General features: G+C 36.8%; 1 protein-coding gene across 1 annotated transcript in view; it reads left to right on the forward strand.

Annotated features, from left to right (window-relative positions):
* Positions 1–13,959, forward strand: part of LOC107583299 (E3 ubiquitin-protein ligase SMURF2-like) — a 42,746-nt gene that overhangs the window by 19,644 nt on the left and 9,143 nt on the right. The window contains exons 2-7 of the mRNA XM_016269477.1: positions 86–124; positions 867–975; positions 7,523–7,656; positions 8,275–8,305; positions 11,066–11,268; positions 13,411–13,495. Coding sequence (XP_016124963.1) covers positions 86–124; positions 867–975; positions 7,523–7,656; positions 8,275–8,305; positions 11,066–11,268; positions 13,411–13,495 — 601 coding nt within the window. The remainder of the gene's footprint in view (positions 1–85; positions 125–866; positions 976–7,522; positions 7,657–8,274; positions 8,306–11,065; positions 11,269–13,410; positions 13,496–13,959) is intronic.

A 13,959-nucleotide genomic window follows, 5' to 3' on the forward strand; every position in this document is an offset into this window, starting at 1 on the left:
CTGTGGTGATTTACATGTTTAGCAAATATCTATTTTGATCCAAAACGTCCAAATAACAATGTTTTTTCCTCTTTTCTCTCTGCAGTTCTGTGCGCAAAGAACCTGGTGAAGAAAGACTTCTTCCGTAAGTATCCGACCTTCATAAATACTGAGAAAGTGTTTCTGAAATCGAGTGAACTATTCCTGTCAGCATATCTCAGCGCAGTGTTTTAGCAGAGGCTCATCTGTTAAAAGTGTGCAGAGAGAGATAAGTGCTCTTCCCCCACGAGACACCAGAAATGTGGGTCAGTTCGGGGAGACAAAGCAACCGCTGCTTGACACATGTATACTTGCCTCCACTCTCTCTATACCCTGACAAACGCAAACAACCAAGCCCACATCTGAATCGCTGATCAGATATTAAAGAGAGAGACAGACGGTGTTGGGAGGAGGGAAGAGAGACGGGTACCAGGCCAGACTGATGAAAAGAGGAGAAAGTCAAAAAGGGAGTTGCAAAAATGTGATGCTTGTAGAGGAATGAGGTTTTGCAAGACTGTATGTGGTTAAATTAAGACTACAATCCTATAACGTAAAATGTGTGACATTTTCAAAAAAATGAAGGGACCTTAATACTTTCCGAATGCACAGTAAATAATAGTATATATTGTTGTGTGGGAGTAACACAGGAATCGAACAAATGACTTGATAGTCACTGTTTCCTGTATTAGTGCATCTGTAGTATTTGGAGTTTTATTATTTTTGGACTTTTGGGTTTCAGATTTCAAACACAATTTCAAACCACATTATGAACTAAATGATCTTGTATTCAGTGCTGTCTTCAGTTCCTGCTCAGAAGTCTCAGTAAACGTTGTTTGTGTATTTTGCAGGACTGCCAGACCCCTTCGCTAAGGTGGTGGTGGACGGTTCAGGGCAGTGCCACTCGACAGACACAGTGAGGAACACGCTGGACCCCAAATGGAACCAGCACTATGACCTGTAAGAGCTCTTCCTGGTCTGATTGCATTCAAACACAGCCAGTGGCACACCTCGATTCCCTTTGCACTGATGCCAGCTCAGTTTAAACCTGAGACTATAATCTTCAGATAGCAGAATCAAGAAGACCACCACTCAGAAGCAGATCTCATTTCGAAGCACATGGTCATCTGTCCACTTGTTTGAGTCTTAGAGATTTGGCTTCCAGCGCTGCAGCTCTGTTCTGTAGGGGCTTAGTGTCAGGCTCTGTCATTAGATGCCTCATGTGTGGTTCATTTTGGCCCTTTTTCTGCGTGAGTCACCCAGAGCGATTGAGCCTGTTTTTGACATCACATTTAAGTGTGCTTATAGATTATGCTTTACTTACAACTGGGTTTAAAACCAAACAGGAAAAAAATGAAAGAAAACAAACAAATCAAGCCAGTATGATTCCATAATATGGAATATTCAAGCATTACAGAATATTCTGCCATTATATTATTGCCATGGTCTTTCTGTTCTGTAGGGGCTTAAGAGTGTCAGGCTCTGTCATTAGATGCCTCATGTGTGGTTCATTTTGGCCCTTTTTCTGCGTGAGTCACCCAGAGCGATTGAGCCTGTTTTTGACATCACATTTAAGTGTGCTTATAGATTATGCTTTACTTACAACTGGGTTTAAAACCAAACAGGAAAAAAATGAAAGAAAACAAACAAATCAAGCCAGTATGATTCCATAATATGGAATATTCAAGCATTACAGAATATTCTGCCATTATATTATTGCCATGGTCTTTCAAATCTGTATATTGTTTTCTGCTGTGAAAAAAAGGATATTTTGGAGAATGTTTTTCCATACAATAAAAGTGGGTCCTCCTTATTTTATTTCATTTCATCTCATCTCATCTCATCTCATCTCATCTGCCAAGCAACAAAAAAGAAAAAACACACTATAGAAGTTGTTCATGCAACTTGTGTAAATTATTTCAAGTCTTCTGAAACTAAACGTTAGCTAACTGTAAGAAAAAACCAAATTGATTCATTGCATCCTCCCTTAACCTCAACATCTCTTTTGCATTTCTGTATATTATGCATGTCACACTCAGGAACCAATGACAGTATGTTTGAATTTACGCAATTGAGATTTGAATTCTGCGATGGTGGGGAAAATCACCTACAAACATAGTTTGTGTTGACCACTTTTATGGTGCGTTTTTTCCCCTCGTTTAAGCTCAACATTAAAATGTCCAATTTATTGTATGGAAAACATTTTTTCTAAATATCTTTCATTTCCGTTCAAAATTACGTGTTCATCCAAAGAAAGAAAATCATGAACGGCATGATGGTGTGTAAACAATTTGTGGGTGAACAAACCCATTAACATGCACTTTCAAATAAGCCCAGGGGTTTTTCTTGAACCGGCGGTGTACGATTTCTTCCAATCTCTTCATCAGTGTAGCCCATCAGTAAAGCTCCCAGCATCCTTCAGGCTTTGAGGATTTAGGTCACCTCCTCTGGAGTTGACGGCTCTATCTGTGGAGATCACAGGACGGATTTCCATGGGTGCAAAATCCCATAACCTTTCGTTATACCGTATGCCTCTAGCTCTATTTACATTTTTTAAGAGGTTTTATCTCCAACTATGAGTATCAACAGTTTCACAGCATGGAATAAAAATAGAAACTGTCCCTCTACACAGGCTTGTCGCTTTTCCCACAGACCAAAAGCAAAACTTAAGAGAAGATGCAAAGCACTAAAAACCGACATGCAAGGAAAGGCCGGCAAAAAAAAAAAGAAGGGGAGCAGATTTCCAATACTTGTCCCGTTCTCATGTCGTGCTGACAGTCGGCAGCTAGAGGAAGCACACGTCTCCATTTGTTTGGTTGCCAGGGCAGCCGTAGACTAGCCCTCACCCCCCAGGAAGGCCTTCAAGTTCGCCAAACATGTCACGTCTGTCAGCAGAAAATAGGCCGCCGTTCCACAGCCCACTCCGAAACCTGGAATAATGGGTGGGGAAGAGAAAACCAAGGAGATGTTGCTTAAATTCTACATCTGAAATACTGGGGATCTCTGTTCGCCATCTGGGTTTTAATAAGTGCTTTGAACTCAAGTTATAAATTAGTAAATCTGTGATTCCCGTAATGCACATCACAGTTGTCTTTTTGTTGGCAGGGAAAACAGTTGCCATTTTCTGAAATGTTGCCATTGTTGAAAGGTTATTGAGCTGTTTGGTAAAGGCCGGCAAAAAAAAAAAGAAGGGGAGCAGATTTCCAATACTTGTCCCGTTCTCATGTCGTGCTGACAGTCGGCAGCTAGAGGAAGCACACGTCTCCATTTGTTTGGTTGCCAGGGCAGCCGTAGACTAGCCCTCACCCCCCAGGAAGGCCTTCAAGTTCGCCAAACATGTCACGTCTGTCAGCAGAAAATAGGCCGCCGTTCCACAGCCCACTCCGAAACCTGGAATAATGGGTGGGGAAGAGAAAACCAAGGAGATGTTGCTTAAATTCTACATCTGAAATACTGTTCGCCATCTGGGTTTTAATAAGTGCTTTGAACTCAAGTTATAAATTAGTAAATCTGTGATTCCCGTAATGCACATCACAGTTGTCTTTTTGTTGGCAGGGAAAACAGTTGCCATTTTCTGAAATGTTGCCATTGTTGAAAGGTTATTGAGCTGTTTGGTAGTTTTGTTATTTTCGTTGAATGTCAGGACCAGAAGAATGTCAAAATCATTTAATGATGAAAGATTGACAGGGCTAAAAACCTCCCAGGGCTGCATGTTGAACTGGAAGATAACTGCTAATGTGTGGAATGAAGAATAGAAAAAAAAAAAAACTTGCTGATAACCGAAAACAGTGCCAGCAGAGATTAACATTTACATTTTATATTCATGCATTTAGCAGATGCTTCTATCAAGAGCGACTTGCGATAGAGGAATAAGCAATAAGATTAAAACATTAACCTAGATGTGAGGAGACTTAAAAAACGAAAGCGGGAGAAGATGCGCTGGATATTTAGGTCAGAACATCAGTTTTGGGAGATGTAAGGCAAAAGAAACAGACTTTAGGAAATGTAGACTTGTAAAGGGAACAATGCACAAACACAATGCTAAACTATTGAATGAAGTGAGCTCCAAGCTTGACTATTTCTTAAATCCTGGTTAGTTAGGTGACCTGCTCTAATATTATATCTAATGCTTTGTTTGTGTATAAAGGTTGTATCTCTTCATATAAATCTATGTGTCCTGTTAAAATCAATTTGTGATGGGTGGTCGCCAAAGTAGTATTAGTACATTTTCAAACCAATTTTTTTTTTATTATCTTTATTTTGTTTTTGTTTTCTGGTCAATGTTGTATAACTGTCTTGAAGTGGGAAAATATAGAAATTAAGTAGCCATAATTAAGTAGCAAAATTAGTAGTAGCTAAAGCTATAAGTAGCCATAATCTTGTGTCCTTATTTATTGTATTCTTACTGGAGTAGAGTGGTTTTACTTTAAACTAATTAATAATGTAAAAAAAAATTACTCTTTAAAGAAACAAGATTTTAACATTTTTTTGTTGGATACCTGGCCATATGGGATTGGTCGGCAATGATCAGGCAGAAAAGTGGCTAAGGAAGCAGTATTTCTGATGGATCATGTGACAGTGGAGACTGGAGTAATGGCTGATAAAAAATTCAGCACTGCATCACAGAAATGTTATATTTTGAAGTATATTAAAATAAGAAACCAATATTAGAAATTGCAATAATATTTCACAATATTACTAATTTTATCATTTTTTTTAATATTAATCATTTTCTCAATATTGTTTTACTGTATTTTTGATCAAATAAATACAGCCTTAATGAGCATAAGAGACTCCATTTAAAAAAAAAAAAACTAAAAAAATCTTAGTGATCCCAAACTTTTGAACAGCAGTTTATGTATGTGTGTGTCTTTAGTTGATGTTTATGGTCACATCTTTTTTACTTGAGTATTTCGGTACGTTTTCAGACACGTTAAATTAAGAACTTTGGTTAAAAGGGTTTTTCAAAATGAATTCAAAGATTACATTTGTATAAGCTTGCCAAATATGCTTTAAATGAGATTTTAAATAAAAATATTGTCATTGTATTTATTACCACATTTACCGAGTTAAAGGTGGGGTAAGTGATTTCTGGTAGCCAATGTTGATATTTCAAATCACCAAAACAAACACGGCTCTACCCCAAAAGGGTCTCGCTCCGCCCCACACATACGCAACCCAGGCAACGATTATGGCGGAATCTGCTGTATTAAACATATTATCTTACTTTTCGGACACACTTTGGGAGCTGACGCTTGAAACAAACAGTGGAGGAGGTTTAGACGCTCTAGGCTTTTAGGGTGTGGAAATGAATGTGTCTTTATCATAGCTGGGAACGACAATACGATTGCAGATGAACAAACAAGCGAACATGACACATGATCATATTCAAGCAAAACCAATGTTACTCGCCTATCGAGAAGAAACAAAGCTACCTCAGCGTCCGATCGCAGGCCTTCCCGCTCCTTGAGTTCTCTCCAGCGCTGGAAAGCTGATCCGAAATTTACACGGGTCCTACTACTTGCCTTATCGTAAGCTTACTTTTGTTCCGCAGACGTTTTCCTCTTCTGTTTTTTTTTAATCCGCCATCTCTATCTTTCTGTCACTCGGCTCGCTAATGTCCGTTCTGTGCACTCAGCGCTCTCTCCTCTGCATCATGAGTAGACACGCCCCTTACTGCTGATTGGCTACAAGTTTCTTTTGGTACCCGGCCCGACTCAGTTTTCTAAAGCGTTTTTGAAAAAATACATACCCCACCTTTAAGGTTGTTGGAGTTTCCTGGGAAAGTTCAGAAACAATCAGTGAGGTTTGATGAAGGGTTATCAGAGAAACCTAAAATGCACTAAACCATAATTATCTGTGGTTAAGGGTTGACAGCGCAGGTTTCGGTTTATTGTTTTGCCTTTTGTTTTGTACTGTAATCCTTTGGTCTGGTTGGGTAACTTGTTGCTACAAGCTCTTGTCTGATATAAGTAAAATTTGTGTATAAGTATTGTGTATAAAGGCTGTTATGAGCTCAGACCTCAGAGCTGTTTTTTGGCTCTGTAGACGGTTGATAAACGTTCTCCAGATCAGAGAGAAGAACTCTGATTGTTTGGGTTTTGTTGGACTCATTCTGGTGAGAACATCCACACAGTCATTGGCGTTCTGTCTTCTTGTTTCTTTCATCCTACCCCTTTTTCTGCCCTTTCTCTCTTCACTCCTCTACCTCTTCGATTGGTTTTCAGTCCAAACAAGGTCTGTTGCCCAGGGATTCTGTCCCATTGGCAGGCTTACAGAACGTTCAGACTTTGCTTGGACATTTTTTGACAGCCTAGCTCCGTTTGATGTCCAGTTCTGGAGGTGTTTCTGTTCCCCTGAATTTAAGGGAATCATTTGTATTGTCTAACACCATGCCAGAACATTCAGACAAACCAGCTGAGCTTTATGTCGGACTTGATGAAATGCATGTGGCGGTGAGAGAGCAAGAGAGCTGCATGGGATCGCTTGAAGTTCTTGAGCTTCTTCGTTAGTTTTGCTGAAGGCATGAGAAGATTTGAGGTGTTTTTACCTCAAAAGGACCAAACAAAATTAGACAAAGTCATCAATGAAGTGAAAACGATCCCAGTTCTCTACACTCTTACTACTTCCTGTTCTTCATGTTTAGTTTTTCCTGCTTACGGTTTTTATCTTCATCTACTTCCTTTGTCACCTTCTTTGTCTTCACAATCTTATTCCTTTTCATTGTTGCCCTCTTCCTCGCCACCTTCTTCATTGATTTCTATCTACTTTGACATCTTGCTCTTTTATTATCTTCATCTTCTTCCTCTTTGTAGTCTTCATTTGATTGCCGTCTTTTTCCTCTTCATCATCTTTTCCCTCTTGCTCTTCTTAATTTTCATCTACTTCCTCCTCCTGTCATCATCTCGCTTTTCTTTTTAATCTTTCTCTGTTGCTTTTTCATTGTCTTCATCTTCATCTACTTCCTGTACCTCTTCATCTACCTTTTGTCATTTTTCGTCTTCCTCTTCCGTGTCTTCTTCCTCGCCTTTTTCTCTTCTACTTCCTTTTCCTCATCTCTGTCATTTTTACTTACTTTGTCATCTTCCACTTTTTCTTTGTTGTCTTCCTCTTCTTTGTCATTTTAATTTGCTCTATTCTCTAATTTACTCTATTCTCTTTGTCATCTTGGTCTTCTTCCTCATCTTCTTCCTCTTCTAAGTCTGCCATCTTTCTCTTTTTTCCCCTCATCTTTGTTGTCTTTCTCTTCATCTTCTGACTTTTCCTGTTCTCCCCCGTTACTTCCTCTTTGTTGCCTTCTTGCACTTCTTTGTCATCTTTCTCTTCTTCTCTTCCTCTTCCTCTTCAGTATTTATTTTTCTTCTTATACTGACGAGTTATTCGTCTTCATAATTATCTTCAGTGTTTTTGTCTTCCTTGTTATCCTGTCGTTTTTCTGACATCATCTGGACCATCTGATGACATGATAGAAAATGTTGAAATCTGACGTCTCTTGTTATGTCTTCAGGTATATCGGGAAGTCGGACTCCATCACTATCAGTGTGTGGAACCATAAAAAGATCCATAAGAAACAGGGAGCGGGATTCCTGGGATGCGTACGACTCCTCTCCAACTCCATTAACCGACTCAAGGACACAGGCTGTAAGTGTGTGTGTATGATTGGCTCAGAAACAATCTGTTAGTGTGTGTGTATAATTAGCTCAGACAACATGGGTCTTTGTGTGTGTGTGTGCGTGTGCATGTGTGTGCGCGTGTGCGTGTGTGTAAAACTTGCTCAGGCAAATTTCAAGTGTATTTTTGTGTGTGTATAATTGGCTCAGTATGTACTACAATGGCTATGTGTGTTAAGTGGGCAAACTTTAAATAAAACACACAACAACAATGTTTTTGGACAAAATAATATATCTTACTTTGGCTGAAGACCACTGTCTGTCTCAGGTAGAAGACGTCCTGTTATTTGTGTGTCACTTTCCTGTCGGCTGCACAAGAACCTGTGTTTTTTGCTGGTGGACTACAGTAAGTCAGTATGTTTAGGGTACGAGTCTGTCTGGCTGCGTTCCAGCCCCACGCTTGTGTTTAAGACAATTATAAAAGCAGGCTTTCCCTAGAAACCCTCCAGCGTGACCACTGTCCTGGATAAGCACAGGAAACCCACAGCTGGAAGTGATTGAGTTCACCATTTCCTGTTGCACCCCTTCTGTCTCTCCGCCATCATTCTTTCTCTGTCTTTTCTCATTCTCACTCTTTATCTGTCTCCAGTTCAGTCTGTCAGTAATAATCACGGTCTTAAGTAGGAAATGATTATTTAATAGAAATTTTGTTCTTAGATTTTTTTTTTAGTTAATATAAATTCACAGAAATATCACATCTTGCTTTTTCGATTAATTTTCATCTGTTTCCTCTTCCTATTTGTCACGAACTTCTTTTTCTTGCTCTATATAGAAATATAAATTTCTATGTATTTCCATATATATTTTTGTATAGAATATATATATATATATATATATATATATTCAAATAGTTCCTATTTCAATGTCTATTTGTTACAGTTAGTATTTTTTCATAATTTATACATTTTGTGTATGTTTGGTATATATACAGAAATGTGTATCTAAATATATAATTTTTTATATATTTCTATTCTTTTTTTTCGTTTCGATAATGTCTATATCTGTTTAAATACATATTAATATAATATATTTTTATATTATAAAAAAAAAATTCCAAGTTAAAGATAGATTTCTGAGAGCCGTGTGTGAAGTATTTGGTGTGTAACTTTTTTGTTGTTACAATTACAGTAACTTTACAAAAATTTATAGTTTTTGACTATATCATAATATAAAAATAGCCAAAATTGGGCTGATAAAATTATAAGCTGCACAATGTACCAGTGACCACTGTATTAATATGTCAATAGTACACTTTTCTTCTTTTTTTATTATGAAAGTACATAAAATGCGTGGTGTACTGGTGACAGCTGCATTATTAAATATTATTAGATAGTTTTCATAAACTTTTTTGTTATCGTGACTAATCTGGTTAATTATTATTTTTATTAAAAAAAATAATAATTTTAATTTAATCATTTTTGAATTGCCATTGTTCCCTATCAGTGTATCCCTAGTCTTTAGTAAAAGTTACATTCAGCCATAAAACCATCGTCATCATTCTTCGCAGGTGTTTGACCATATGAAGGAGTTTAAATGTGAGTGTGTTAGGATGGGTGAACGCTCCTCCAGCCTTGTTTAGTCTAGCTGTGCATCCTGATCTGACTGAGTGTGTGTGTGTGTGTGTGTGTGTGTGTGTGTGTGTGTCTATGTGAGTGTGAGAACAGATAGGGGCCTCTCTAATGTCTGCAGGCTACTTGTTATTCCTGTCTCCCTCTTTCCGGCAATGACAGAGAGCCCCAGCGTGTTTCTGGAAGCATCTCACTCCTATCAGCACATCTACAGTCTGAGAGGAATAAAGCAGCCTCTGTGTGTACACACACACACACTGATACAGAGTGCTGCAGTTTTTTAATTGATATTTTTTTAAATGCATTAATTTATTAAATGCATAATTTTTTAAATTAATTTTTTAATGCATGCAAATATTGTTATTTATTTATTTTTACCATTTTTAAAAATCACCTTTTCTCTTTAAAATGGATAATTTATAAAAAATGCAGTATCTGTATCTGACAATATGGGTTGGGCTTTTTTAATTGATCATTTTTTAATGCATTATTTTATTAAAGGCATACTTTTTTTACATTCATTTTTTAAAAGCATGATCCATATCTGTATTTGCAAATACTGTTTTTTTAACCAGTTTTTTAAATCACTTTTTTCTATTTAAAATTGATAATTTATTAAAAATGCAAGATCTGTATCTGACAATATGAATTTTTTTCCAGCTGATGAATGATAAAAAACTGACAGCCAATCAGAATCCATCCTGCTGTAACAAGCTCGAGAATTTAAAGCGCAGACGCGTGTGTGCTTAGAATAAACAGAAGATATCGTTCACTGGTGTGGACGCTAATATCGTTATCTTTATAGTTATCGTTCTTGGTGTGACCTGGGCTTAAGATGATTTACTGGTCTTAATCTGGTCGTTTGCCTGGTTTTAGAAGGATATTCAGGCGTTTTTCAGCTGGTTAAGCTGGGTGACTGATTCAAATTAGTTTTATTTATTTATGTTTTATTTCTATTTCTATTTAATTTATCGTTTTGCTTTTTATTATGATTTTACTTTTATGTTTTACTTCTGTTTTTATTTTCTGTTTTTTGTTTTTTTATTATGATTTAAAATAATTATTTTATAAATTTTTACTTTTTAATCTTTCATTTATTTTAATTTATTGTAAGTTTATTTTTTGTTTTTGTTTTACTTTATTAAATTTTCTTTTTTATAAATATTTTCGTATTTTTGTTAGAGGTGCAAATGGTTTGCAAACTGAAATAAAGTCTTGTAGGAGGATCAAGGTATTTTGGCTTGCCTAAATTACTTTCCAGGCCATTGGGTTTGGTGTAGTTTTGTTGAATAGGACAGACTAGCCTAAGATGGCTTGATGTCTGATCTGTTGGCTGGGTTTAAAGGGATTTTTTTGTTTTTGTTTGTCAAGCTAATCACCAACTTATCCACTCTTTCTGGGAGACCATTTTAAACCAGTTAAGATCAGCAAACTAACTTTTGGCTGGTTAATTTATTTTTTTTTGCCAGCAAACCAAACGATGTAAAAAGACTTCATTTTGTAATTTCAGAAAAAAAACTAAATTTGGAAACTAGAAGGTGTTTTCAAGAACTAAGATGTTTCATCATTCCAATATTTATGATAATATTTATTTTAAAAATGCAATGTAATCTTTGGTTCGTTTGAATTTCACATTTACATTTTACTTACACATTTATCAAACACTTTTATTCAAGGGACTCAAAACTTTACATTCAAAACTTTGCCTGGGAATCGAACCCATGACCTTAATGTTGCTAGCGCCAAACATTTAAACTATTTTAATGTAGTCTGTTGTCCCTCATGCTCTCATTTCCTCTTTCACACGCACAGGCCTGCGTCTGAGTACTCGAGCCCCGGCCGGCCGCTCAGCTGTTTGGTGGATGAGAACACGCCCATCATGACGCCCAACGGGGCAGCGGGCGTACCTGCGGATGACCCCCGGGTGCAGGAGCGGAAGGTTCGCTCTCAGAGACACAGAAACTACATGAGCAGGACTCACCTACACACTCCGCCCGACCTGCCTGAGGGATACGGTTCGTTCAAACACACACACACACATCAGTTCTTCCATTAATACTGGCCAGCTTGCAAAAGTCAAAAATGCACCCTGCGCACACACACACATATGTACTTGCGCTGGAAATTTGTGCTGCAGCAGGAGTAATTAAAACGTCTCTTGAGCTGTAGAAAAGGAGCTCGTCTGAAATATTTCCGACGTGCCGTCAGCGCCAGCTGCAGGGTCAGACGGGTGACCTGGAAATCCCGCTATGTCTGTGTGCATGTGTGTGTGTGAGTCCGTGGAGAGATTCAGAGGGCAGAGGTTATAGACAGGTTAAACAGAGTTCTGTGTGCTGTCCTCAGCTCAGATAGCTGAATGTGAGTCTGTAGACATGAGATGCAGGTCAAGTTCATGTGTGGAACAGGGACTTTATGAGATGGGCTGGGTGATATATCAGTATACATAAAAACAACAAATTCACTGTCAATAATAAACTTTCAAGTATTTTTCTGATATTTAACCCACATCTTGACGATCTGGTTTGTTGTGAGTGGCTAAAAAAATTTCAGCTAACACTTTAGTTTAGGGACCGATTCTCACTATTAACTAGTTGCTTATTAGCATGCCTATTATTAACATATTGGCTGTTTATTAGTACTTATAAAGCAGATATTCTGCATGACCATATTCTACATCTCTAATCTTACCCAATGCCTAAACTTAACAACTACCTTACTAACTATTAATAAGCAGCAAATTAGGAGTTTATTGTTGTAGTTAGTGAGAACTGGACTTTAAAATAAAGTGTGACCAAATTTAAAAATATTGTATTGTTCACCATTTTACCATTTGTGACTCTGCACCACAAAACCAGTCATAAGGGTCAATTTTTCAAAATTAAGATTTATACATCTTCTGAAAGCTGAATAAATATGCTTTCCATTGAGGTATGGTTTGTTAGGATAGGACAATATTTGGCCGAGATGCAACTATTTAAAAATCTGGAATCTGAGAGTGCAAAAAAAATCTTAATATTGAGAAAATCACCTTTAAAGTGGTCCAAATGAAGTTCTTAGCAATGCATAGTACTAATCAAAAATTAAGTTTTAAGTTTAACAAAATTTAAGTTTAACAAAATATCTTTATGGAACACGATCTTTACTTAATATCATAATGATTTTTGGCATAAAAGAAAAATCAATAATTTTGACCCATACAATGTATTTTTGGCTATTGCTACAAATATACCCCAGCGACTTAAGACTGGTTTTGTGCTCCAGGGTCACATTTTAATTTGCTAAAACTATCTGAAAATACACACAGAAATGCAAAGATCTTCAGAACAAACCACTGAATTAAAAGCTTGGTTTAACTTTAGTCACTGACAAAACTATATTACTATTATATAGTAGTAGATTGTGCTTTTTAATGTAATAATAATATATGTAATGGTTTAATACTATTTTATTTTAAAATGATTTTTTAAGGATTATCATGCAACCAAGATATTTTTTCATCAATGTTTTAATTTATACAGTATATAATTCTGTCAATAAAAATGCAATGTTTTGTTGTAAATTAATTATGTTTTAAAAGATTGATTAAATTGTTAACGTTCTACGAATTATTTTCATTAGTCAACATTTTTCATAATAACTTTGTATTAATTAATCAAACACATGGGGCCCTAAATTAAAAGGTAGCTTATTCTGTGGAGTTTATTTTAAAAAATTATTTTTACATTCATGTGAAATGCATTTTCTTCCCTATTAATAGTATGAAATGAACATCACGTTAAATATCAATGTCAGTCGATATGGGAGAAAATATATAGTGATAATACTTTGAGAGTTTATTGAAGGTGATTTGTCTGAATCTGTGACTTCATCTCCATCATTTCAAAGCCACCACACAGATAAATCACACAGATTCATTAAAGAAAGAAAAGCCCCATAATATGGAAGATTAACATGATCTTTGTTGGTTTTGTGTTAACATCAATTAAAATGAATCTTCTTGTTTATATTTAGCTATTATTTTCTCTTAATGAGGATTCTTTTGTGTGATGCGGTGAATCAAACTGAAAGTGAAAGAACGAAAGTCATAAACAATGATTGTATTTGTCATTTGTTCACATTGTGAATGACCGATGGTGCCCCCTGGTGTTTGTTGACAGAGCAAAGGACCACGCAGCAGGGTCAGGTGTACTTCCTGCACACGCAGACGGGCGTCAGCACATGGCACGACCCCAGAGTGCCCAGGTACCTCCTTTTCCTTTTTACACGTTTATTACTGTTCAGATTTTTTCACTTGTTTAACTTCTATTTTACACTGGATTTGTTTGCAAACCTTGTCCTAACCAAATGCAATGCATGAAGTCATTTTTTTGTGACAAAATCAAAACATCAATGTGTTATATACAGCTATTTGACCAATCAGATATTACTATTAGTGAAAAATGCCTCAAAGCTCAGTGCCGTTAACTGGTTTGGACAAAAAGTGAGAAGACGTGAACTTGGAAGCTCTATATGCGGGGATCGTTTAGCCAGTGTTTGTGTAGGCAAAGCTGCTTGTCATTTATCCGAGTGCATGAACGTGATTGAAAAAATGAGGGTGGGCTACGGGTTATTTTTCTAGTCTTTTCAGAGTTGACATTGAGCATTTTTGCAGTGCGGCACATTTTTTGCTCTATTAGTTTGATGATATTTGGCAGAAGCCTGAAAGC

The sequence above is a fragment of the Sinocyclocheilus grahami genome, unplaced genomic scaffold (assembly GCF_001515645.1).
Source record: "Sinocyclocheilus grahami isolate Dianchi unplaced genomic scaffold, SAMN03320097.WGS_v1.1 scaffold52.1, whole genome shotgun sequence".
In the NCBI taxonomy this organism is placed as follows: Eukaryota; Metazoa; Chordata; class Actinopteri; order Cypriniformes; family Cyprinidae; genus Sinocyclocheilus; species Sinocyclocheilus grahami.